This window comes from Topomyia yanbarensis, chromosome 3 (assembly GCF_030247195.1).
Source record: "Topomyia yanbarensis strain Yona2022 chromosome 3, ASM3024719v1, whole genome shotgun sequence".
NCBI lineage: Eukaryota > Metazoa > Arthropoda > Insecta > Diptera > Culicidae > Topomyia > Topomyia yanbarensis.
This window is the reverse complement of record NC_080672.1, coordinates 193945437-193972715: the sequence shown is the minus strand read 5'-3', so window position 1 is coordinate 193972715 and position 27279 is coordinate 193945437. Positions and strand designations below refer to the sequence as shown.

Here is a 27279-nt window from a genome sequence, read left to right as displayed (position 1 = left end):
GAAATTCAAGAAAGGAATGATACACCCGGCATGTTGAAATATTACATGCCTCATCATGCTGTCCTCCGTCCTGCTAGTTCGAGCACAAAACTAAGAGTTGTTTTTGATGCTTCGGCTAAGTCATACCCCTTTTCTAAATCGTTGAACGATGTTTTGCAAGTCGGAGCTCCTGTACAAAGTGATTTGTTAACAATATTATTACATTTCCGTCGTTTTCCCTACGTGTTCACAGCTGATATAACTAAAATGTACAGACAAGTTCGTGTCAGTCCTAAGCACACACCGTTTCAGCGCATTATCCTTGAAGATTGCTATGTGGATGAAGTGTTGTCCGGTGCTGACTCGATCGAAGAAGCTGTTGAGTGTCAACGTCAACTCCGATCAATGCTCGATAGAGGAGGTTTTCCCATACACAAGTGGTGCTCAAATCATTAAGCGATTCTCCAAGATATACCAGAGTCTGAACGTGAAAGGTTAGTGAATCTTGATCAACAATCTACTAACCAGGTAATTAAAACCCTCGGGCTCATCTGGGATCCAACCGAAGATGAGTTTCTGTTTGCCACAGATTCACTGTCCTATGATGATAAACCCATAACCAAAAGACTAGTATTCTCTATCGTTGCGAAATTATTCGATCCATTAGGACTCTTGTCCCCAACCATTGTAGTAGCAAAACAATTGATGCAAAAAACTTGGATCGCCAAGATTGACTGGGATACGCCTTTAGAAGGAAACATTCTTAACGAGTGGCAACAGTTTTATTCATCCCTACAACAAGTTAACGAAAAAAAAATTACAAGACCAGTTGTCTCCTCGTATTGTGATGTTTATGAATTGCATGGGTTTGCTGATGCATCAGCAATTGCATACGGCGCCTGTCTTTATATCCGTAGTACCAATTCTCATGAAATCGTCATAGTACGTCTACTTTGCGCCAAATCGAAGATAGCTCCCATTAAAGAAATGACGATTCCTCGCAAGGAGCTATGTGCAGCCATATTGCTAACCCGCTTGGTTCGTAAAGTAATCCCTGCTCTCCGAATGAATTTCGCGATTGTTCGGCTATGGTCGGACAGCCAGATTGTTCTAGCTTGGCTGAAAAAACCCTTAGGAATGCTAAAATCGTTTAACCAAACAAGAGCACGAGAAATTACTAAAGATGGTGCGAACTTCCCTTGGTCTTATGTACGTTCGAAAGATAATCCTGCGGATGTAGTATCCCACGGGCACCTACCCGCTTTATTGAAATCTAACGAGTTGTGGTGGGAAAGCTCTCCATTTCTCAGATCTGTAGAATACAAACCAGCGCCCCTCGATGATATTCCCGACAGTGACTTGCCTGATCTAAAGCCGGTTTCAGTTCTTGTAATGTCCCTGTTTAATACTGATAACCTTCCGCTTTTCAAAAAATATAGTTCATTCCGAAAGCTGCAACACATTCTTGCCTATGTACAACGTTTTATCCGTAATTGTCGAATTAAATCTCCCGCTGGTCGTACCTTATGTAAATTCCCCACTGTCGCAGAGCTTAGAAATTCACTACACACAATAGTGATTGTCATACAGCAGAGTGTTTTGCTCGACGATATCGTCCGCCTGAAGGAGAAAGAGCCATGCAAGCGAATAGGCATGATTGGTCCAGTCCTGCAAGATAAGTCCTGCGTGTAGGTGGAAGACTTCAAAACTCTCGCCTGCCGTTAGCAACAAAACATTCTCCCTAAACACAGACCTCATAATTCGAGCATACCACGAAGAGCATTTGCATGTCGGTCCATCTGCTCTTTTATCAGCTCTGCGCCAACGGTTCTGGTTGCTTGGCTCCAGGTCCGCAGTAAGAAAAATTACACGAAGTTGTGTTCGATGTTTCCGTGTCAAACCAAAGAGCGTTACTCAGTACATGGGTAATCTTCCGAAATATCGAGTTGCTCCTTCCGCTCCTTTCGAGATAACAGGTGTAGATTACGCAGGCTCATTTTTGTCAAACAAGGTACAAGAAAGCCAGCCCTCGTAAAGGCCTATGCTGCTGTATTTGTATGCATGGTTACAAAATCAGTTCACTTGGAACTTGTGTCAGACATGACCTCAGCTGCGTTTATTGCTGCCCTTCTACGGTTTGTCAGTCGTCGTGGTTTAGTCCGCGAGCTGCATTCTGATAATGCAACAAATTTCCATGGATCAAAAATGAGCTACACGAACTTTTCCGTCTATTCCATAATAGCGTTGCTGTGAATCACATCGAATCTTTTTGTAATAGCAAGGAAATCTCTTGGTCCTTTATACTACCTGATGCCCCTGAATTTGGTGGCTTATGGGAAGCCGCCGTCAAAAGCATGAAATACCACCTCAAACGCATTATCAAACAAACTAACTTAACATTCGAAGAATTTGCTACCTTATTGTCTCAAATAGAAGCTATCTTCAATTCCCGCCCGCTGTTCTCTCATTCCGATGACCCAACCGAATCTTAAGTAATTACTCCATCACACTACCTCATAGGACGCTCACTTACTGCTATTCCAGAACCTTCCTATGAAAGTATAACTATGAATCGGCTTTCCAGATGGCAGCATTTACAACAAATGCGTGAACATTTTTGGAAGTCTTGGTCCCGTGATTATCTTGTAAGTTTACAGCCAAGAGGAAAGAATTATCGTCTCCTTCCAACTGTATCTCCTGGTATGATAGTTCTGGTAGAAGATAAAAATATGCCTCCACAAAACTGGAAATTGGGACGAATCGTTAACGTGTACCCTGGTGATGATAATCTGGTCCGTACAGTTGATGTTAAAGTGGAAGACGTAGTATTCCGTCGTCCAGTCACTAAACTGTCATTACTACCTATTGACGATAATGAGCATTTAATTAATCGTTCCAAACTAGTATCTCAAGATAGGTCTTCCGAATCAACCCGCAACCCTGCCGGGGAGGATGTTCGCGATAGCGAAGATTTGCTTCAACCAGAATGTTCTCCGACCAGAACATTCTCTGACCAGCCCGACACACCGCTCAGCGAAACATCTCGAACCCAGCAAACTGCGCAATTTGCTAGCGACGTCACGAACGAGGGAGAAAGAACAAGGATGCGCACGCGCCAACATGCCGCAGCACGCCACACACCGATGACGCCATCCTGAGCGTTGATTGGTGGGCCAATCAGCGTCAGCCATTCAGTTCGCCGAAGCAGCAGTTCAGGTATAAATACAAGCGTCCTGTTCTCAATGATTCATTCAGTTTCCAACCTTTGTAAAGAAAAGTGTAAATGTAATAAAATAGTGTAAAAGTCACAAACTGTTCATTGGACTAGTTGGATCCCGAACGTTCTTGTTCCGCCTGGTTTTGTCTCCATCCAGCTAGAATTCTCTCGTCGCATTGTGGAAGCGGCGCCAGGGGAATTTACCCAGTATTGAAAGTTTGGATTCTCTCGTCGTATAAGGAAGCGGCGCCAGGGGAATTCATCGATGTGAAGTGCCAACTGGCCGTTCCCGTTGCATCCAAATATGTCTTCAGCCCTTATGTTGGTAGCGACACCAACATCTGTTGTCCACGTGCTTTATAGAGATCGAGCGAGAGAGCAATAGCATTGCCACATCTTAGAATCCAGTAGATTTAATTCCTACCACACATCTTTTACTGTATATTTAGGAAATCAGTTGACGCTAGAAGTTTGAAGGCGACGGAGGGAGCATCTATCAGACGACTGTATATTAGAGTGCAAATGACTTGTATGGAAAACAGGCGATCATCGAATTTAGTAACCAGACGCACCTCAAACAAAAAATTTTGTTTTAAGATACAGTCGTGATTCGCTGGTTGAGCCACAGCCTCTGTCCAACTAACGAATTTGATTCGCTAGTTGGACCGACTGACAAATGTCAAAAACTCTCCAAAGAGGACATTAGTAGTGTAAAATATTGTTAGATAGATTGTCAAACTCAATTTCACATGAGATTTTGACGTTCAGATGCTTTTTAGTTGGACAATGGTCCAACCAGCGGAGGTCCAACTAAAAAGCGGTCCAGTTAAAGAGTGTCCAACCAGCGAATCACGACTGTAGCCGATTATGAAACTTGGATTTGTGTTGATACTGGGGTTTTAAAAGGCTGGTTTTAATTTATTTTCTATGCTAAATATCTTAGAACTGCATGAAAAAGCGGATCTTGTGTCTTCTCATAAAAAATTGTTTTGACAAAAATTTCCTATCTGGTACTTTTGATTTTTAAACTGAGATTTTCAAATAAAAATCAAAAAAACTTGATTCATTCCGAATTGACACCAGATTTCGACATTTCATTAATTTCTAAAACATTTGGCATACAGAAACATTTGCATTGTCCCATTTCAATTCGAAAAAAGGCCTTATACCACAAAACATTTTTTCAACATTACATCAGATCTCGTCGCTTCATGACATTTGATTGTGCTCAAATTTTGCATAGGGACTTTTTTGCGGAACAATACTTTTGAGGTGTGTCTGATTTGAAATTTCAGGAAGAACTTAAATATAGGCACTCTATCCTATATTAAGTGTACTCCTCAATAGACCCAAATGAATTTAAAATGTATGTCGAACAAGATGCGTCGCCATAGATCCGAGCTTCCATTTAAAATCAAAGATAATAAACTGGGTTCGACCGTATCCGATGTTCTTTCGGATCATAGGTAGTCCGCGATGTATTCTAATATTCAGCAAGGCATAGAAATATTCAGTTGCGCCAGATATCTCGAAAGTTTTACTAGATAAGCCAGGATTGTGATATTTTGTCAAAAGATAACAAATGACGTTACTGGCGACAAAACTTTCAAGAAGAATTAACGCGTTTACATACCCGCTCACAAAGTTGAGATCGATGGTATAGTTATCGATTCAAACTTGGCATGTGTGGATCTGCTGAAAGACGAGATTGCTTGTTTCCATGACCCCTTGCTCCAGTGAGCGAAGATTTTGAGTGACAATCGTACCGGACCTTCAAACTAGTGTAAGGTGACCTTTTGACGAGACTGCTTTGCGTCTTCTTCGACAAGGATCGTCTGCATGATCGGTTGATTGTACCTCGCGTCATGCATGTAGTGCATATTGCACTAATTACAAGCAAATGAGTCTTCGTAAAAATATTTTTTTCTCTTTTGAAAGTCCGCTAAATATACCAGCAAGAAAAAGCTCTGCCACAAATACGAAGCAAACAGGTCAATTCAAAAGAAAAAAAAAGTTTCCAACGCTTCAACGAACACCAAAATCCATGTGACATTTCAACCATAGATTCAACTTAGTGCAGGCTTGGTTAGACCTAGGTTGGGAACCAGCAACTTTGTGATATTACGGAACTTCTTCAGGCATCAATTTTCATAGTACGGCATGGGGTTATCTTTTCGATGATAATTGATCTAGCTTACTCTTCGATCTTTGCTACAGCTTTAAAAACGTGGCCTGCTTTACTGACCACGACCATATTTCCGTTCCCCTTGTTCCTATGAAACTGAGAAAACGCGCGGAAAATGCTTGCAATATTTTTAGCTATTTTTGTTGAAATTTGAAGTCTTTGTCTTGTTTGTTGTTTATTCTGGGCTGATCAACGTTATTACGCCTTTGGTAGAGTCTCAGTTATGCTCCTTTTCGCTGCCTGCTTTGGCTTTCTTTTTCAGTTCGACTTTCAAACAATAATGTGTACCTGGAAATGATACCCCTATCCTGACGGGCAGCTGGACTTTCGAACGAGCGAGCATGGATGGTCGACGGATGGCATCGAGCGAGATAGTAGTGGAGCCGGGTCGGGACACAGCCGTCTGACAGCGACACCTGGATAAACCAGCTTCGGTGGAAGCGCCGATTCACGACACTGACCTGCTAAGGTATGCTGCAAATATCGTCACCTGTTGAAATACGAACCGATCCAGAGGTGTCGACCATAATGCTTTACATCTCGTTATAATGCAGCGTTTTTTATTATTCTTGGTACTATTCGTTCCTATTTATCTGCTAGCTGGTGCTGAGACTTTTTGGAGGCGGTATTTCTCCCTATACAGATGCCCATTTTCGCGAACTATTTAGCTACCAGCCATTCCGATGGAGAAATTATTGACGTAAAATTTCTCCAGACAACGATATCCCTCTTTTCTCCGTTTTCCTATATTCCTCCTTAGCTCCCGTTGCTGGTACTTTGACCGACCTTTGTTGTGTAACTGCTCTACTCATAATTGTTGCTAATATTGAAACTTGTCAAAACGTGAACCGATCCAGAGAGGCCAATCAACTTGACGTACATCCCTTTCCAGCCTCCCTCACAAGTCCTTTGTTTCCTCAACAACTTGATTCTAGAGTGACATTTTACGTGTTAAAATGGCTTGCAGTATATTTTCTTCCTAAACAGGAAATATATATATTTTAAAAAAATTATGCAACACCCTCATGGGAGGGGTTTGCACCCCCAAAACCCTCCTCTTGCGCACGGGCCTGAGGTAAAATATCTTATTTTTACACGATTTTATACGAAACGGTGTTGAGCAGAGAGAAAAACTAACTGCGTCATACACATACATGCACGAGCCGCAACTCAATGCGCTTGGATCGTCCACGCTCAAGCGACGCTTATGTACGCCACTTTGCAGTCACATTGTTATGTGTCGCTTTAGCCTAGTCCATAAGGGGGTGTCTCTGGTGAGTCAATGATTGTCGGTTCAAGTCTTGGTAGTATTATTTAACGGATTTTTTTATGTCGGTATCGTCACCAATACATACGTAAGTTATTTATAGTACGATTTGCGGCCAATGTAAAATTAATCACTCGCATAATTTTACACTATTGGTCGCGTTCCCTTTATGTCCAGTATATTTAGCATAATTTTACATGAATTTTTTTATCTGTGTAGGGGAAATTGAAACTTTGCAGTTCATTTGCGATAAATCTGCCAGTTTAGGCCTTAATCAAATAAATCACATAAGAAATCAGCGGCATTGTTATTTAGATTCATTAATGACGGATATAGACGAAGACTTCTGTGTAACGGAATCACTTACTCCCTTATGGAAGAATGAAGCTTATCATAAAGCCATTGAGTTTTCTATATTCTTGCATGTTAACGACAGATCTGGTGATAGTGAATTTGAGGAGGTATTTGATTACGAGTCCGCTAACTATGTAAGCTTGAGGCAAAAAATTAATGCTATAAACTGGCAAATGATTTTCAGAAATGAAGAAATTGTTGAAGTTACCGTAGACATCTTCTACAAAATATTATTTGAAGTCATTCACGAAGATATAATATTGAAAATAAGAAGGCGTCACTATAACTCAAAACATCCCATCTGGTTTAATAGAGAAATCAAAAATTTAAAAAAATCGTAAGCAGAAAGCACACAAAATCTACAAAAAATATAAGAGCGAAGATAACTTAACAAACTATTTAAATCCATGCGACCAATCGAACTTTGCCATTGATATCGCGTTTGAAGAGTACAATGCAAGAACAGAACGCAATATAAAAACTTCCTTAATTACGTAAAAACTAAAATAAAATCGGATTATTTCCCAACAGAAATGCATCTTGATGGAAAGGTAGGCGATAACTCAGAGGAAATCTGCAATCTTTTTGCAACATTCTTCCAAGAAGTTTACACTACATTCTCAGGGAAGGATCGAGAGAGAGTAAATACTTTTCATTTCTCTCAGAACTTTTAAGAGATATTAACATTAAACAGATAAAAGTACATACAATCATGGAAGCCTTAAAAACTTGGATAGCTAGCCTTGGACCTGATGGCGTTCCACCGGTATTTTTAAAAACTTTAAAATTTTTTAAAAATGGTAAAAAATCCGATGTGCGTAATTATCGTGGAATAGCTATCATCTCGTGCATTCCCAAGATTTTCGAGGCGATTGTTAATGAAAATTTATTCCTCCAAATCAAGAACAGAATTACCCATGCGCAACATGGTTTTTGCCTTTCTTATATAAAGAAAGGCTATGCAATCACTGTAAAAATCGACTTTTAACCGAGGCCCGGAGGGCCGAGTGTCATATACAGATTCAGTTCGTCGAGATCGGCAAATGTCTGTGTGTGTATGTATTGGCCACCTATGACGGATCTTGAGGCCCCCGGGGAACTCGTCAAGTTCCTAAACTAGTATCACACCTATTTCCCAGCGAATTCTTGATCGATTTTTACAAACTTGATTCCAAATTTAAAATACAGTAATCCCATTAACTGTTATTAAATTTCATTCGGGTCTGACTTTTGGTTCCGAAGTTTCAGGTTGGTTGGTAAGGTTACACTGGAATTTCCTATATAAACCGTTACAATCGTAATACCTCAGAGGCCAAAAACTATTGAAATCGTCACCAAATTACATCCATTCGGAGGTCTAGATCACTGAATGGAAATCAAACATTCTTTGAATATATTTTCTACTATCGACAATTCCGGTATCCGGGCGTATTCCAAATCTAAGTCACATCTATTCTTAGGTGATGACCAGGCATTGCATTTATCGCTCATATGAGTAAATGCGCCTGGATAGTTTTCTACTGCGACAATAAAAACTTACATTTTCACACGAAAAGTTATTGGCACTAACACAACTTCTCCGGATAAATACAACGTGTTATTTCTTCGGATAAATAAAACAGCCGGAGAATGAGTTTATCACGGTATCCTTTTTGCGTTCGCTGCTTTGCTGTCGTTATTCCAAAACACGAAAAAACAAGTCTATCATACTTCTTTGCCGCTTTTCTTTGTAATTAAATGTATTTTTTGAAGTTTTAATTGATTTCCACGAAATTAAAATTTTATCACCTTCTCTGGTGAGAAAGAAAAAGTCAAATAAATTTTATCCGGAAAATCATTCTCACGCTATTTGTGGAGACGAAGAATTTTGCGACTCATCTTATCTCGGAAAAGTTGGACATCGGATAAGCTACTTCTCGCGTGGGTGAGAGAGAATTACAATGCCTGGTGATGACTGAACCGATTTTCTCAAACTATGTCTCAAATGGATGGTATAATATGCAGCTGGGTGTTGCATCGTTCGCCCCTCTCCCCCTTACAATTACACCTCACCCCTTCATCACCCCCCTCGGACCACCATCACACTCGCATTCTCTTCATTGACCCCGCATACCGGAATTGTATGTGTGTCATTTAAACTTACACAATTTTCTCAGAAATGGCTGAACCAATTTACACAAACTTAGTTTGAAATGAAAGGTATAGCGCTTCCATAAGCTGCTATTGAATTTTTAGTTCATCCGACTTTCAGTTCCAAAGTTACGGATTGGAGAGTGCGGTTACACAGCAAGTTCTCATATAAACTGGTAACACCATGATGTCTAAATTATTGAAATGGGTACAACATTGTTTGGATTTGCAGGTCTAGATCACTTATGACCAATCAAAGTTGATTTGACCACATTGGCCATCTATGACGGTTCTTAATGCCTCCGGGGAACTCGCCTAGTCTCTAAATTATTAGCACAACTAGATCCCTGGTGGCTAATCACGATTTTTTTAAATATATTGTCACTATCGACGGTTCCGGGTAGGGGACATGGGGAGACTTGACCAAGCGCAAAATTCTATTTTTGGCTATGGTGTTTTCTATTCGATTCTTAAAATTTTTTCAAAAATATTTTTATACTTGCTTCGATCCCTTAAGGTAACTTTAAAAGTTTGGAATGAAAAATCCTTTCCTTACAGAAAATATTACGTGATTAATAAATTTGCATTAAATGATGTAATTTTTTATCAAACTTTGTATGGACATATCTACTCGACTACTAATTACTAATAATGTATTAATATACCATCTTAATCTTTGTGAAGCAGTGAAATGATTATACATAAATTGGAACATTGGAATAGTTATTACTAGAATTTGAATGACATTGAACGTAATAACTAATGTTGGGGAGACTTGACCAAGATTTTATGGGGAGACTTGACCAAGTGGCAATTAGCTGAAGAAAGATATAAAATTCCTGATATTTATTATGCTTTGGGTATGTACTGTTAATGTTAATCACGCCATAAAAAATCCCACCTCAAACATAAGTCTTTATATTTTAGTATTAGTAAACAAAGTTAGTAATAGTAGGACTGATTTCGTGATGTGTGAACATGCAATGCAAGCAGTACAGTTAATGCATAAAAAGAAATGCATTATAAAAAATCTAAATTTATCAAATGCAACCCTTTTATATTTTTTACTGCTACCTAAAGATCTCGACAATATGGAAAAAAATAATTACAGTATGTTTTATGTCATTATTTTTTGTTATGATTTTTAAAAAATCTCTTGGTCAAGTCTCCCCACGCCTTGGTCAAGTCTCCAGTGTCGCAGTGTCGCAGTGGGGAGACTTGACCAAAAAAAAAACGACCTCTGAAAAACTTTTGTAACTTTTCAAAAATTAAATTAAAAATTCTGCAAAAAATCATGAAGACGCACAATAACTTTGCGCATTATATCTCAATGACTTTTAATGGATTGCAGACCTTTTTAGAGATTTATGCAGTTTTAGCTGAAAACCTGGTCAAGTCTCCCCATGTTCCCCTATATACCAGAATCAGTTCTTCGGTGATGACTGAACCAATTTTCACTACCTTAGTCACAAATGCAATATATAATATGGGGTTGGATGTTTCTCCTACCCTTATCCCTTCCCCCATACCCTTCCACTCCCCCGGCCCTCTCGACAAAACGATTCGAGCCGATATATTCCGATTCCCATGGGATTTATTTTTTTAAGAATGTAAATACTGTTTATCCAATAATGTAATAAAGCATATAAACATTTATCGTCGGTGTGGTTTCAAAAAATGCAACAACGTCATGCGTGGTAATAATGCTGCATGTTCAATGTGACTGCGGTCGCGTCCTGTACACTACCCTTTAATTTTTCACTTTTTATTTTGTTCAAACCAATTTGTGTATCATTGATTCAATAAATTCCTTACTTTCACTTACACAGCTGCTTTCGAAATTTAAAAACGAAGAAAGTGATGTATTATACATTTCTTTTGCTTGCATTTTTACCTGTGAAAAATGCGATCAAACGCGTGGGGTACATTTATACCCCAGTGCAACATTCTAGGGTGGAAAACGCAAGTGCAACGTTCTAGGGTAAAGAATGTAATAGACATTTCCACAATTATATTGAACATAATCGGTCATGGTCATAGTTTGAAGAAATGGTAATGGTAATGGTCATAGTTTGAAAAAATGAGAAAGGCACAATTGCACCGTTAGGTGGATTAAAACAGGTAATTATATTTTACACATGGTGTAATAAAAGCCTTCTGAAACTGAAAGTAAAAAAATGTAATTCCATAACATTGAGTAGAAAGAATAATAGAATCTTATTGGGAAATCAACAAGTAGAAAAGTGTGACAGAATAAGAGATCTAGGAGTTATTATAGATTCCAAAATAGCATTCATAGATCATTATAACACAATAATTAACAAAGCAAACAGCACACTAGGTTGTATTAAACGCTTCAGCTATAATTTCCAAGATCCCTACACAATAAAAACATTATATGTTGCCAATGTGCGTTCAACACTAGAATATTGTAGTATAGTTTGATCGCCTTTTTCAGCAACGCATGCAAACCGGATAGAATCAGTACAAAAGCAGTTTTTGATGTTCGCTAGGTTGGACTGGACTACATTTGCCACCTTAGCACGGTGCATGCTAATTGACATTCAAACCTTGAAGGATCGTCGTGAATTTTCTATGGTATCATTTGTAAACGACATTGTATCACATCGTATTGATTCATTCGAACTATTATCGAAACTATAAATTTGTTTTGCTCCTTCCCGACAACTACGTAACCGCAGCCTCTTTTGTACAATTCGCCATCGCACTAATTATGCCAAGTTTAGCCCTTTAAACCAAATGATGAATATTTACAACAAGCATTGCGAAAGCAAAAAATTTTGAATTGTGTGCAACATTACTTGGATTTGCGTGTTTAGATAATTAATGACCCATCGAAGTCGTTTTGACCACATTGGCAACCTATGACGGTTCTTGATACCTCCATGGAACTTACCAAGTCCCTAAGTTAATATCATACGAATTTTTCAGCGAACAATTAACCGATTTTTACAAACTTGGTCTCAAATGAACGGTACGACGTTACCACTCGCTGCTATTGAATTTCTAATTGATCCGACTTCCGTTTCCGGAATTACAGGGTGATGAGTTCAAACAAGCAGCAAATCGCGATTTCACGGTATATGGCAATGGATGTAAAAAGATGAAAACTTTTCCAAAATGTGTCCACAACTGCTTGGATTTGTAGTTCTAGGTCACTAACAGTCATTGATAGTCTCTTTGGCCACCATCGACGGTTACAGAAGCACCGGCGGAAGTACCCAAATTCAAAATAAATAAAAATTACATCGATTTCTCAGGGATGACTGGACCGATTTGACCAAATTTAATCTCAAATGAACGGTGATACGTTCCCAAAAGCTGTTATTAAATTTTATTTCGATCCGACCTTCTGTTGCAGAGTCACAGGTTGTGGAGTGTGGTCACAGAGAAAACTCCTATTCAAACCAATACCGCGATTTCAAAAAGGATTGTTTTTTTTTCGTTAAAATAGAAGCAAAACATCTCGCATTTGCAGTTCTAGGTTATTGACGGCCCATCGAAATCTTGTTGGCCACATTGACCACCATAGACGGCTCCGGAAAGGCCCGGAAAAATCACCATCTTTCAAAATTAAAAAACTTACATCAATTTCACTTCAGATGGTTGGGCCGATTTTCACAAACTTAGTCTCAAACGAAAGGTATATTATTTTCATAAACTGCTATGAAATTTTGTACAGTTCGGTTTCATGGTTACGGAAATATAGTATGAATCGTCCGGTCACATAAGAAATTCCCATATAAGCAGGAGCTAAAATTTTAATTTCAAAGGGGGGTCCCATTAAATTTCAGAAATCGATTTCGTATTTTTGATGCCAAACCTCTTTAAAATGCATGAAACGACGAGATTTTATGTAAAACCAAAAAAATTATTTCGAGAAAAATAGACTTTTTGAGACTCAGATTTCGCAATTTTTTAACGTATAACGCTCCCTAGCTGCGATTGGAGTTTTAGTTAAACCGACTTCCAGTTCCGGAGTTACAGATTGAAGAGTACGGTCACATAGCAAATCCCCTTATAAACTGGTAACGTGGTGTCCGAATGATACACAGTGAAGACCAGGTTTTATCAGCATCCGATTTTGTCAGCCTCCGGTTTTGTCTACCTCCGATTTTATTAGCTTCTTATGAAAATTGATAGTTTGTAGTTTGATGGGCTCTAGCAGACGAACGAAGTTGAATTCGAGTAATTCGTTTCTTGGGCATGTTTTTATTATCTTAGAGATCCGAAAATGTAAAAATGTCTGAGGAATACGACGGCATTAGAATTTTCACAATTAAATTATATGTATTGTGAGAAAAATTAATTTTTAATATTTAACTGAAAAAATCGCATAGTTGGCAGCACTACCGCCAAAAATTCATATTTTCTAGACTCCTTGTATAATTTTCTTCAATAGCCATCTAGCGGTTTGATTCCAGAGTAAATAGAACCAGAAATATGATCAAAAGAAAATCAAGAGTTTTGGCAATTTATCAAAACGAGGAGTGCTCCCGGGTCATGGGGTGGTTCAATTGACATAAAAATTTGGGTTTTTATATATTGGCCCTAGATGAATATTTCCTCCAAATTTGGTTCAAATCCGTAAAAGTCGATTTCACGTGCCTTGATCACTTCGCGTGGAATGACTCATAGACTAAATAATGCTAATATATAAAGTTGAGAATAATTGTTGTCTATTGTTTGAGTTAGGCCACCCTATTTTATATTCTTCTTAAATAAAATTATTTATGAAACGTCTACCTGTTCAATAATGAATAAATAATTAGACTCTGTCAACAAACCACTGAGATATGGCCTTTAAGTAAACATTCAAGCTTTTATTCATTTTTTAAATTTACACGTTATAGTTAACGTTAGGTAGATAACCCTATTTTCATATTTTTTCAGTGCATCATATAAATAACACCCCTCGTACACTATATTTATGTAATTAAATGGTAACGTTTTACTTTTAAAACCGCGACACGTATAAACGATCTAAATAGTCAATGGACAAACATGGCTTCATGTTTGACATCTGGTAGAAAACCCATCTATGACCGCATACCGCATTCAAATAACGATAACATTCGTCAATGAAATATTTTTAAACTTTCAGCGGATATACTCGATTACTATATTTTTCGAATGCCAAGTACCAAATAAGTAGACAAATATTTTTTTGTTTATAAAGATAGGACCAAACCCGTGGGTATTTGCTGGTAGTCTTATGAAACGTGTCATTAAACTTCAAATCGCCATATCTCTCGAATCTCTCCATGGATCATTTTGAAACTCACCGAGAAGATGCTTGGATACTGTATCTTTCGAATGCCGTATGCCAAATTTGTGGTCATTTTTTGTTAATAATGGTTTTAGACACATCTTGCTTGGATTTGCGGATCTAGATCACTTATGACCAACCAAAGTTGCTTGTTCCTAATCGTATGTCACATCCCTTTTTTCCAGAGAGCTCCTAACCGATTTCTACAAACCTGATTTCAAATGAAAGATATAATACTTTCATTAACAGCTATTGGATTTTATTCAGTACTGACTTTTGGTTCCGGAGTTACAGCGTCACATAGGAATTTCTCATATAAACCGGTACAATTATAATACCTCATAAGTAAAAATCTATTGAAATTGACATCAAATTACTTCGATTTGGTAGCCTAGATCACTGATGGTGAATCAAAGATTCTTAGAATAAATTGGTCACTATCGATAATTTTGGAAGTCTCGGATTCTGGACATATTCCAGAACGGTGAAGATTGAACCAATTTTCACTAACCTAGTCTCAAATGGAATGTATAATATGCTTTTGGGTGTTGCACCCCGCCATCCACTGCTCCCACTCTTTCCTTTTACATCCCTCCCCAACTCGGCATTTCAAAATATGTTAACATGAAGACAATATTGAACTCACGCTGATTAAGCTAATTAACTATTATATATTTGTTTGCTTCAAGAGTTTCAGCGTCGACTTGGGCTCATCAGGTTCGTGGCAAGACTCATATATGCTTAACCAGTGTAGTAAGGATGTAATAGATATTTCCACAATGTTATATTGAATGTAACCAGCTATTAAATCATAGCTTTGACAAATGAGAAAGGCACAATTGTACCACTAGGTGGATTAAACAGGTTTTTCTTGTTCTATTTAGTACCACTTTCTTGTAGAACTTCCGACTTGTTCGCGAACTACTCGGTCTAGTCCCCGACCATGGATCTATCCTACTCCAACGAAAAGTTCTCCGGCGAGGGAAGTTCAAAAGCGAACCAGCCAGCCAGGTGCCGAGTTTAAATTCTTAAATTTATTAATGGTAAATGGCCGAGCTAAGTTATCATAAGCGGAAGGAGACGATACGGTTTTAAACTTTTTTTCCTTCTCAACGAAAGGCGAATATATTTTGTTGGCAAAGTCTTCCAACCATGCTTCAGAGTAAGAAGACACTGATTTTGTAGCAAATTGACAATTTCGAAGCCTCCGTGCAGTGTCATACAGTTTGGACATCGCAGTGTCTTTATTTATATTACAAACTGTTTTCAGTACATCCTATTTTTCTGCTTACAAACACGTGCGAATATTGCTTCTTGTTTTCTATAACTCAAGTAATCCTTCATCAAGCCAGTTGAACGAAATAATTTGTAGGCCTCAGATTTTTCTAATCGACACTAGGAACAATCATCATCCCACCAAAACGTTGGTAGATGCTTTCGTGTGGGCACAGCGGAAATTCCTTTTCGTTGTGCGAGTCTGATAGCATCATTGATAAACTCTACGAATTTCGAATATTTTGGACCAGAAAGCGAATCTATGCTTGAGTTGTTATTGGAGAGGATGTTCCTGAATTTCGCCCAGTCTATATTCTTGGTAAGGTCAAGTGGGATAGTTACCTCTTCATTGAAAGTTCCTTGTGGCCAGAAATTTATGAGCAAAGGTACATGATCACTACCCATGGGGTCATTCAGGGTTTACCATTGGCAATTCAACGCTATTCCAGAGGAGACTAGAGACAAATCTATGCTTGAATTAGTAGTCAATTATATCGTATATAACTTTTGATCGAGCATCATCCTCTTTATTTCCCCAAGCAGTACCCTTGGAATTAAAGTCTCCCAAGACAAAATAAGGCGCCACTAAACAATCTAACAACGCTTCTAAGTGGTTGTATGATAAGCGAATATTTGGTGGTATATAGATGGATAAAATAGAAAACGTGAAGCCTTTGTATTTAATACAACAAACGACACTTTCAATAGGTTCCATTTTTGGGAGACTAATCTTGTTAAATTCAATTTTGTTCTGGATTCCAATCATGACACCTCCGTGTGGCTCGTCACGTTCTTCTCTTATCAGCTTGTACGCTGGGATCGCGAAATTGCTCTCACTAACTAACCATGTTTTAGATAATACGACTATAGGCACGTTTAGATCTCTCAGTAAGACGAGAAGGTTATCTTTTTTGGGTTTTAAATTACGACAATTCCATTGCAACAGGGGGACATTCAGCTTTTGTGTTAACTTAGCCATAAAAACGGAACAATATGTCAAGGAGGGGCAGTTAATCGCACAGCTTCTGTACAAGAGGGGCCAACGATGGTATCAACTTTTCAAGCATTTAAATCCAGCGAGTATCAAGGTTAACCCATTATAACCCAGGGGTTTCAAAAAGTGAGCCAAATGCAGTGATATCTTCAATTCCACCAAAAAATGTATCAAAGATTATGGGAAAAATAAAATCACCGCTTAAAATGGTTTTGAGAATGAAAATATCTCGCGCAAAAAATTTCGTACGCTTAAATAAAAACATCAAATTTTAAGTTGTTTGACATATTTCTTCGGATTTTGTGATAGACAACACTTCTTTTACACCTGTAGGAACGTTTTGTCACATAATGGAATTATTAGCAGGAATTCCAACAATAAAATTCAATTAAATGTATTGCTTACTTTTCAACCGCCATTTGCCCCAACTATACACGGTTCAAAAATGTAAACAAAATTATAGAAAATGGCAGTTGTCTTGTTTCACAATGAAATATGAGGTGTAATGATCCCATTAGTGCAATAATAAAGCAGTTAGATGCCAAAATTCTGCAGTAAATACGCGTTGAACGATTGATAGTTCTGCGTATGAAATTTCATACGCTAGGACATAATGGGTTAAACGCACTACATACGAACTGGATTAATTGCCTTAGTGCATTTCCAATAGCATGGTTTTCAGCTGCTGGTGCGACTGTGTTTGTTGCCTTTCTAAACCCTGGGACATCTTTGGTTTTAGGTATTGGTGGCCATTCGTTCAGTGAGTTAGTATGAGGATGTGTTTGATTGGCGATGGGGTAACGTAACTGCAATGTGCAAGTAAAACGTCCGAATCCGATTCGTTTTCGTTTGGGTTGTTGAGAAGATCAAAGCTATTCGAAGTATTCACAGCGGAAGAGGCAGACGACAGCATTTCAGCATAGGGTGTGGAGACTATTTTCGCCCTATTTCTATTATCGCCCTACCCATTTGAAGCCGTTAGTTAGAGCAGCGTCTGCCATCTTTGTTCAACGCATTGGACCATATGGTAGTGCGAAAATAGGAGCATTCGATTCGAGTTTTCGTGGCGCTCAAACAGAAGTATTTCCCCATTCTCAGGACATTTTTGATATTAAATTGGTTCTTGGGAACGAAGCAAGGATACTGATGCCAATTTATGTGCATTTCCTCGACCCTCCCTAATGGGGCGAAAATTAAGTCTTTATCCTAGCTGAACTTGCTACGGTTGAAAATTATCTGTTTGATTTTTTGTTTACACTGTACATAAACTGGACATTCTTTAGGGGGATCACGTGAGATCACGAAGACCTTGACACTGTATACATTTGGTTTACGCGATTACACAAGATTCTGAGCGATGGAGACCCCCGCATTTGCTACACCTTTTCTTTTTGGAGAATTTTGCAGTGTGGCCGAAGGATTGACACTGGTCACAATGCATTATATTTGGGGTGTATAGTCGAACTTTAAGAAGTACGTTGTCAACGTTCAAATAATCCGGCAGTGCTGTTCCTGCAAACGTGACTCGTACTGCGTTACAAGGGATGTACTGACACGTGTTGTTTTCGTCATTTTTTTAACAACAAGTCTTTTACATTCTAGAACTGGTGCTTTAGGTAAGCTACGGTGCCTAAATTGCCCAAAACCACGTTTTTGAACACTGTCAATTTCCAGCAGTTCGTCATAAATTACACCTGAAATTTCCACTTGATCGCATGGTATATAAACTCTGTAACTGGAAATTAAATTCGCATTTGTTACCACAGAATTGGCGTCATCTCGAACACCGAAAACGGACCGAAGCTTCGACAAATTAACTTTTTTAACTTCCTTAATGGATTTATAAGTGCGATGAAGAATGTCCGATACATGAAGTAAGTTCAAAGGTTGATCGAGTTGGCGAAAAAATACTACAAAGGGCCCTTTTGCACTTTGTGGGTAAGTTATTGTGCGATTCTGCTGTTGTGTTAGATCACTTTCACTCTCCACCATGTCTTCGCCATTCTTACCGTGATCTCCTTCGGCCATTGCTGCGATGGCGAAGAAGAGCTAAGTTATTAGCACGTGGTTTAAACCACATTGTGATGGGTATAATTATATTCACGACAGAAGTAAGCGAAAATATATTTAGCTTTAGGACATAAGCATAATCACGATTATTGCGGAGATATTGAGAAAATCACTCTTATTTTCGTCCCAATTTGCCGTGTAAACAATTTATTTTCCTCCCAATTCAAACATCAAAACGGCACGCAGCTGGATAATTATTCTATGTGTTTTGACAGATCGCAGTTTTCATTAGCAGTTTAATTTCTCGCACTTTGAAGGTGCGGATCCCAGGTTAGTGGGAAGTGCGCTATAATAACAGAAAACTGTGGAATTCCGTGCAGTTTTAAAAATCTGTGCAGCACATTGAAAATCTGTGTAACACAGAATCTGTGCACTTGGCATCCCTGCATTCGATTTCATTTCTACAGTTAATTTCACAGTACACGCTAATCGCAGGTAAGCTCAAAATGATTTATTAGAATGATTTTTCGTCGCGAGATGGCGTACGTTTTGTGTTTTTTATGACTCGTATTAGATTTGCAAGAGTTGTTATTATTTGCAAGAAGACTTACAGTTCGATGTGCCAAGTTTCCAATCGAAGTCCTTTTTTCGTTACGTGAGTTTCGATCGATTATTCCGATCCGCCTTGTCTTTCTGATTCTTCGTAACGTGGTGTTTTCCGGTCGGCTTGTTGGGTTTGACCCAACCTCCTGCCTCCTCGGACGGCCGCGCGGGGTTTCTTTGCCACCTCACGTACTCAGTTCCGTCTACGATAGGGCTATAGCGCACATACCCACTCGCACCTTCTCATTCCGCTTCTTCTGCACAAGACGGTAGTACCCAATCGATGCCGGGCTACAAATTAAATGTCATTAATGGACGCACAAGGAAGCATGAGATAGGAGCCTGTGAACACTAGAAAGTATTCACCATTTGACGACCAACCTTCGAAGTTGATGGTTTCGAAATGTTGTGAAGTTGACCTTAAGATATATTTCATTTTAAAAGTGTGTATTCTTTGATTTTAAAACATTTTATAAAAGAAAGTTGTCTATGAAGATATGAAAGGTATTCTTTATTTATTTTCTTATTTGTAGAATGGAATGGTAACTTCTGAACTGTTTTTGTTTCTGAACTTTCAGTATTTTATCAAATTTTCATTATATTGAAGCATTTTCGAAAAATCAACGATTTCCGTCACCCCCCCCCCCCCCCCCCCAACTAAATTTCTGGCTACGACACTCCAAAAAGTGTTGATTTCGAAATTTGAATGTTTTTCCTACATTCATTTGTAAAGCCAACTCGATACATTCTGTTTGCTTGGATTCCAGTAACTGCACAAATAATAATGTAACGTAGCTTTTATCACTAAAGCTAAACGTTGAGATTAGATTGTCTTTTGGCTTACATCAACGATAAAAATAGAAATTTGAACGAGGAATGCGAAGAATGCGAAACACAACTAAACGAACAGCACTACAAAAAATGAACAAAAATAGGTAGTCCTGAAAAATACTGTTGTAGTTGAAAAGTACTAGGTGATTTAGGTGCTACCAAGTATTTTAGTCGGATTGAACGGGTGATGACACTGCTCTACAACTAGTTTTGAATGCAATGATAATACTTACATATTTGAGTGTAAAGGGAACACCAAATGCGCATTTTTGATTGGGAATCTGTGAAAAAAATAGTAATCAAGGTTAATATTTTTGTTTTTATTTAGTTACAAGGCTGGATATATTCATAAACTGTCTGGGTAAAGTACTTGAAAAGTTGGTGAACGTTGCTGCTATGATCGACGTATGTCAACCCGAATTTATAAAGAAAGGCAAGGGTCCCGCGCATCTAACGCTACTCTCCGCCTTCTATTGCACAACAAGAAGCTGTATTAGAATAAATCTATATATATATATATATATATATATATATATATATATATATATATATATATATATATATATATATATATATATATATATATATATATATATATATATATATATATATATATATATATACATATATATATATATATATATATATATATATATATATATATATATATATATATATATATATATATATATATATATATATATATATATATATATATATATATATATATATATATATATATATATATATATATATATATATATATATATGTATATATATATATATATATATATATATATATATATATATAAGTCAATGTTTGTATGTATATGATTTATGGACTCCCAAACGGCTTAGCCGATTGCCGTAAAAATTTATACGTAGTAGGCATTTGTTATGGAGCGTGTTTGTGTGCTATTGATTGGAAATTATCTGTTCGCCAGATGGCGCTTCTGAACAAATTGTGTTTTCCTCCTATTTCGTTGAATATCGCAGCAACGCGCGATGGGTATTAGCTAGTCAATGTATGTAATAATCATGTTTGTATGTATATGATTTATGGACTCCCAAACGGCTTAACCGATTGCCGTCAAAATTTATACATAGTAGGCATTTGTTCTGGAGCGTGTTTGTGTGGTATTGGTTGGGGATTATCTGCCCGCCAAATGGCGCTTCGGAACAAATTGTGTTTTTCTCCTATTTCGTTGAAAGTCGCGGCAACGCGCGATGGGTACTAGCTAGTCTATCTATCTATCTATCTATCTATCTATCTATATATATAAAAGTCAAAGTTTGTATGTATATGATTCATAGACTCCCAAACAGCTTAGCCGATTTTCGTAAAAATTTATACACTGTAGGTATTTGTTATGGGGCGTGTTTGTGTACTATTCGTTGGAGATAATATGCCCGCCAGATGGCGCTTTGGAACAAATTGTGTTTTCCTCCTATTTCGTTGAAAATCGCAGCAACGCGCGATGGGTTGTAGCTAGTGTAACTATAAAACAAAGTCGCTCTAAACAAAGTCCTAGCATGCGTCAAGACTATCAGGGATAGTGAACAGAGACAGCCTATAAAGCGTTGTAATTATGTTATATACGCTACTATTCGCCGTATAAACTGCCCTACATACCAGCACAAAGGCAGTTTTCGCTTTGACGTATGGTAGGACCTTCCTATATAAGGACTAAGAATCAAAAAATACCGAGAGACTCCACTGTAACGAATCACCAGCTACACTGAATCAGCGCGATTCTTCAGATATGGTGGCGTTTGGGTGTACTAGAAACAACATACCGTGCGCATATATCGATACCTGCTATGGTTGGGTGAAAAGAGCAGGGAGTGTTATCTGCTTTGTTATGAATGCATTTACACCCATTTACTTTAGGTATCACCTAGAGTTCGTTTGTAAATCAATGTATATATTTCCATTATGCTGTGACTCAGTTGTAATTCTCCGAATTAGATGCAATTTTGAGGGAACTTTCAGAATATGTAGGGTAATTTCGGGAGAGATGCCGCGTCAGGAGAGATGCCGCACTCTCTTTATCTCGTATATGGGGTCACTTTTATACGGTAATATGATATTGTGAGTTTGTCTTTCGAAGAATTATAACTCTAGAGATGTAAAATAATCCTTTTTAATTACTCACGAAAATTTTATCAATGATTTTGTGCGTTCAGTTGCATCACGGAGTGCCGAAATTTTTTCAGCACCACATTAAAATTTTGTTTTTTTAAATTGTTCGATTGGGAGAGATGTCGCTTCAAAATTGCGGGTGAGATGCCGCACTCAATGGAAGAGCTAAAATGTATTTTTTTCACCCCGGAATGTCATTAAATGATCATTTGCGTCAGGTATAGGTTCTTAATAAGGTATATCCACAAACTAACGGACCTAACACAGTGACATATAGGATTATGAGTCTATTTATCTATATATTTAAATGGGCAACATATATCTAAGTATTAGTTACTTCGGTTTATTCTTTAAAGTTTCAGGCACTAATTTTCGTGAACGCATTGATTTGTAGTGATGTCAATATTGAGATAAAAGCGAAAATTTTAACGAATTGATGCTTTTTCAAAATGAATCTTTCAAGAACAAACCGAAGTTGTATAAATTCATTGGTAGCAACAGCCAAACAGTGCTTTTAAGGAACTGCTACTAACACACAGATATGTAAATCGTACAAGCATATAGATTAACCGTTACACGAGGTTGAGAAAGAAAAATATTTTAAAAATATTGAATAAAAAAATGATTATGGAAATGGTAGTACCCCCTTAAGAAAAGTGAAGGTGCTAGCCGATTTATAGGTGCAATCAAACTTCATGAAACTCAGCTGAAGACACTGAATCACAAAAACATCAATGAGAGCCAAAAATACTTTTGTTCACCATTTTTCAGTTTGTGACCACGGTGCGGCGTCGCACCCGCACATGCGGCATCTCTCCCGCAATGACCTTTTTGGTAAAATGTTCATGGAAATTTGGTGAATTTTTTTTTCATTACAAAAACCATTTCACAGTATTGTTGAAACTTGTCGCTATTGGTAAAAATGATTTTATCAATTATTGTTTGGTTTACTTTGATGCAGGATCGATTTTTAAAAATGTACGACATGTCTCCCCAAATTACCCTAATTAAAATTTTGTTCTAATCCACCTAGTGGTGAAATTGTGTCTTTCTCGTTATGTTTAGTATAATTGTAGTAAACCATGTGAACTACTATTGATGGACCATTGTTTATTCTATTGAAAGACCTTAAATTCATCTATAGTAGTACCATACTATGCTATATTTCACTCTAAGGAGGAAAATTGGGTAAACACTAAAATTTCTCACCAGGGCGAAAATTTTTTTGCACTTGAAGGGCACAAATCCTTATTTGTTACACGGTTGCGTTTCGGCTTCTAATCTAGTCCGACAAAAAGCTAGTGTCGGTTTCTGATGAGGCGAAGCCAAAACGCAACCGTGTAGTACCATATATAATCCTTAAGGTGGGGGAGTAAGGGTCTCAGCGTCAAAAACACTTTTTTCTGCGAATTTTTTTAGAACTTTGCGTGAAGAGAATTGATTAAAACTTTTGTACAGTATAGTGTATCATTTCAATAATATGCAGTAATTTTTCTATGCATAAATATCGACAAACGTCTCGGTGACGAAACTTTTTGTAGAACGGCTCTGGAAAAAAAACATGATTTGCGTTGTTACCTGCCATTCAGAAACTACAAAACCGATTTCTTTCAAACTTTGCATACACACTCTATTTTAAAAATACCTAACCCCTGCATTGAGTTTTTGAGATAATTTTTCATTTAGGGGGTGTTCTCTCATAAAAAGGCGGATTTTTTCGCGAAAATTGGAAATTTTTATTTAAAAAAAATTTAAATTGAAAAAAATGGTAAAGTTGTTTTTGAATGGCGGGTAACAACGCAAATCATGTTTTTCTTGAGACGTTCTAAAAAAACTTCGTCATCGATACGTTTGTCGATATTTTTGCATAGAAAAATTACAGCATGTTATTGAAATAATACACTAAAATGTCCAAAAGTTTTGATCCAATTCGCTTCGCGCAAAGTTCTAAAAAAATCGCAAAAAAGTGTTTTTTTTTCACGCTGAAACCCGTGACCACCACTTCCCCCCCTTTAATAGACCAATTATTGCTCCATTATTAAACCATATATTGTCCCAATACCAGAGCACTCATTCCCTATAACTAGATACCTTATTTAACCACGACTTTTACCTTTACGACCTTTTCATAAGTTATTCGTGTTGCTCTATTAACGAAAATAGGTTTTTCAAAAGGCCCATAAAGTTTCCTTTATTTTTTCCGATATTGTCAGGGTCGGCGGAACACCTTTCTCCCGAGTGGGTGGTAAGATTCGGAGTGATTTCTCCCCGTACTGACGAAAGTTCAGCTATGGCGTTTGTAAGTAAAAATTAAAATTCCCTGATAAAATCTAATGGCTATTTGGAAACACACTGTGTTAACAGGTCTGTATGTCTGACGGCTCAGCGAAGTGTGTTTGTTGAATACAGATACTACAAATGTTCCACAGCAAAGTAATTACTCCATTCTTTTGAATTTAATTGCATTAATTTTCCGTTCCCTGCTATAAAACCTTCCTTTCGCGGGTACTGAAGCCCGCATGATTGTGTTGACTAATGGGAAGGTAGTGGAGGTCGTTTTGAACATTTCTCCGATGGAAAAAATAATGCCGATAAGTCTTATTTTCGATGCTTTTTATTTATTTCTTTTTTTTTTACAATGGAGAAGACCTTTACGTCCTAGCCCAGTACACATGCTATTGGTAGGGTCCAAGCTACCGCACGGGGTGCACTGGGGGCGTGTCGGGCTCGAATGGTGACGCTGCCATTAATACCGACTAAACTCCATAGGGCTCCGCCATCGTTCCTCCCAGGAACTACCTCTCGGTATTACTTCTGGGGGGATGGCTGTACTTAATGTACTCATGCACTCTCACTCACGTGTTCATACGTCCTGCATGAGGCTTACTTGGGTGCTCTCTCTATCGCACCTTGATTCACTCTCAAACACTCCACATGAGGCTGACTTTTGTGCTCACCTTTCTCGTTCCTTGCGAGGCTGACTTGTATGCTCATCTTACTCATTCCTTGCTAGGCTTACTTTTGTGCTCGCCCCACCCATACCATGTGGGGCTGACTTGGGTGCTCACCATATCACCTGGTTCACTCTCGATCGTGCCACTCTATTGTACCTCTGTCACTCCCCCTGGCATCCCATGTGGGACATTTTTCTTAGGCCCCGCTTCTGACATACCATGCGAGGCTGACTTGTGTGCTCACCTTTTTCATTCCTTGCTAGGCTTACTTTTATGCTTATTATATCTAATACAACCGAATAGTCTACTTCCAGACCAAAGACAAGCCATTTAATATCATCGATATATCGCGTGATCTAACTAAACAACACTCGACCGTGCCCGAAAAAGTATTTTGTCTACGTACCCGCCCGGAAAGTAGAGATTGATGGTGTAGTCTCCGAGATGGGCCTTAATTGCGAAATAGGGAGTGCTTCTTCCAGATCCCTGTGCTTCAGTCAGTGAAAATGCTGGTATGCAAGCAATTGCGCTCAGCAAAAATCGAGGAGTAAAAGAAAACTTATTTTCCATCATCCTCATTTCGAGCTTTTCGCCGGCTTTGTTCTTTCAAAATTTGTTCTTTTGAACAAGGCACGTCTATTTGTTCGCCTTTTTGTACTGCGGGCCATGGACTGCTGTCGTTGCAAAGAACGGGCTCATTGTAGAAATAAAGCACGATGTGCAAAATGTCGCTTGTTAAATCCGAATCATAGACAAAGATTTATTGATATTGTTTCCATATACATCGCACCTCAGCTGGTTCTAGAAGACTTCAACTCCCCCGCTATGTCATGGGGTTGTCTTCATTCTGATAACCTATCTATCTTACTGCGTAATATTCGCGACAATTTCAAGATGACCATCCTGAATATAGTGGAAATGAAACGAATGCCTACAAGCGCGGCCAAGCACGTTAGATTTATCGTATGACTCTACCTCGTTAATGTGCTCATTGATCGAAAGAGCAACGCGTTCACTATATCCGAAACAATCGAATCAAAATAAGAAATTCCTCTGGTGTAAGTGTCCAACGTTTTGACTGGCTGGTTTGTCTACACTGCGATTAAAGGTCAGACGAAACGAATATCTGGCGCTAACAACCGTGGACGTTGTTAGCGCCGTCCCACTCCGTTATTGTCAGAGAGTGCTCAGAATTGAATGCGCAATGGTCCTATGAGAACTTTTTGAGCGTCGGATCGCCCGAAAAATTTTCGAATACTCGCGACGTTAGAAACGAAAATAAAAACTTGATGAAAACTGAAAAACGCTTTTAATCCACCTAACAGTGTGATGAGACATTTTTTATAACTCTTATCACTCTCTTCGGATACTATATCATTTGAGAACATTTAGAACTTGATGCTTCGCGATGTTTTTGATAACACATACTACATGGGATAGTGGCAGGACTCAGAGAATCGCTCAAATCAGTATAGGACAACATCAGTGCTAGAAATCTCAAACCAAATCAATGGGAAAGCGAAAAAATGGCCCATAAAATAGACATACAAACGAATTATTGCTGATGCTCTGTTAATAAAATATCTAAATTCCTCAATCAATCCATTGTGGTGGGAAAACTGAATTTTCCTAAAGGGGTTATATATTGTACTGAGTCAAAAAAATCGAATTTTTGTCGTGACTAACGACTTACCTTTCAATATAGGGGCCCCTTTTCAAAATTTCGGAAGAAAAATGATGTAAGATTTTGAACGCTTATATCTTTTGTTGTACTGAATGGATTTAATCAATTTCTTCGGCATTTTGTCGAAAATATTTGTACCAATGTTGTATTAAATTTTGGAATATGTAGGATATTCATTATCAACGGAAAAATAGTGTTTTGAAAAATCTTTCGAAAACGACTCGGAAAAGTGAAAATTTTCAGCCCATCCCGCACAGAGCCGTCAAAATGGTGCAGCGAATGAACAATAAAATAATGAAAAGTTTATATAAAGGTCCACTACATGTTTGTTCCTATGATTATTCGTATTGGGTTGCTTGACGA

The 27279-nt window shown here is 38.0% G+C and overlaps 1 protein-coding gene across 2 annotated transcripts in view; it reads right to left on the bottom strand.

Moving 5' to 3' along the window:
- LOC131693279 (mucin-4-like) overlaps nt 1–27279 on the bottom strand; it is a 596199-nt gene that overhangs the window by 144030 nt on the left and 424890 nt on the right. For both annotated transcript variants that reach the window (XM_058980988.1, XM_058980989.1), the window contains exon 2: nt 20369–20416. In XM_058980988.1, the coding sequence (XP_058836971.1) occupies nt 20369–20402 (34 nt within the window). In that variant the 5' untranslated portion in view covers nt 20403–20416. The remainder of the gene's footprint in view (nt 1–20368; nt 20417–27279) is intronic.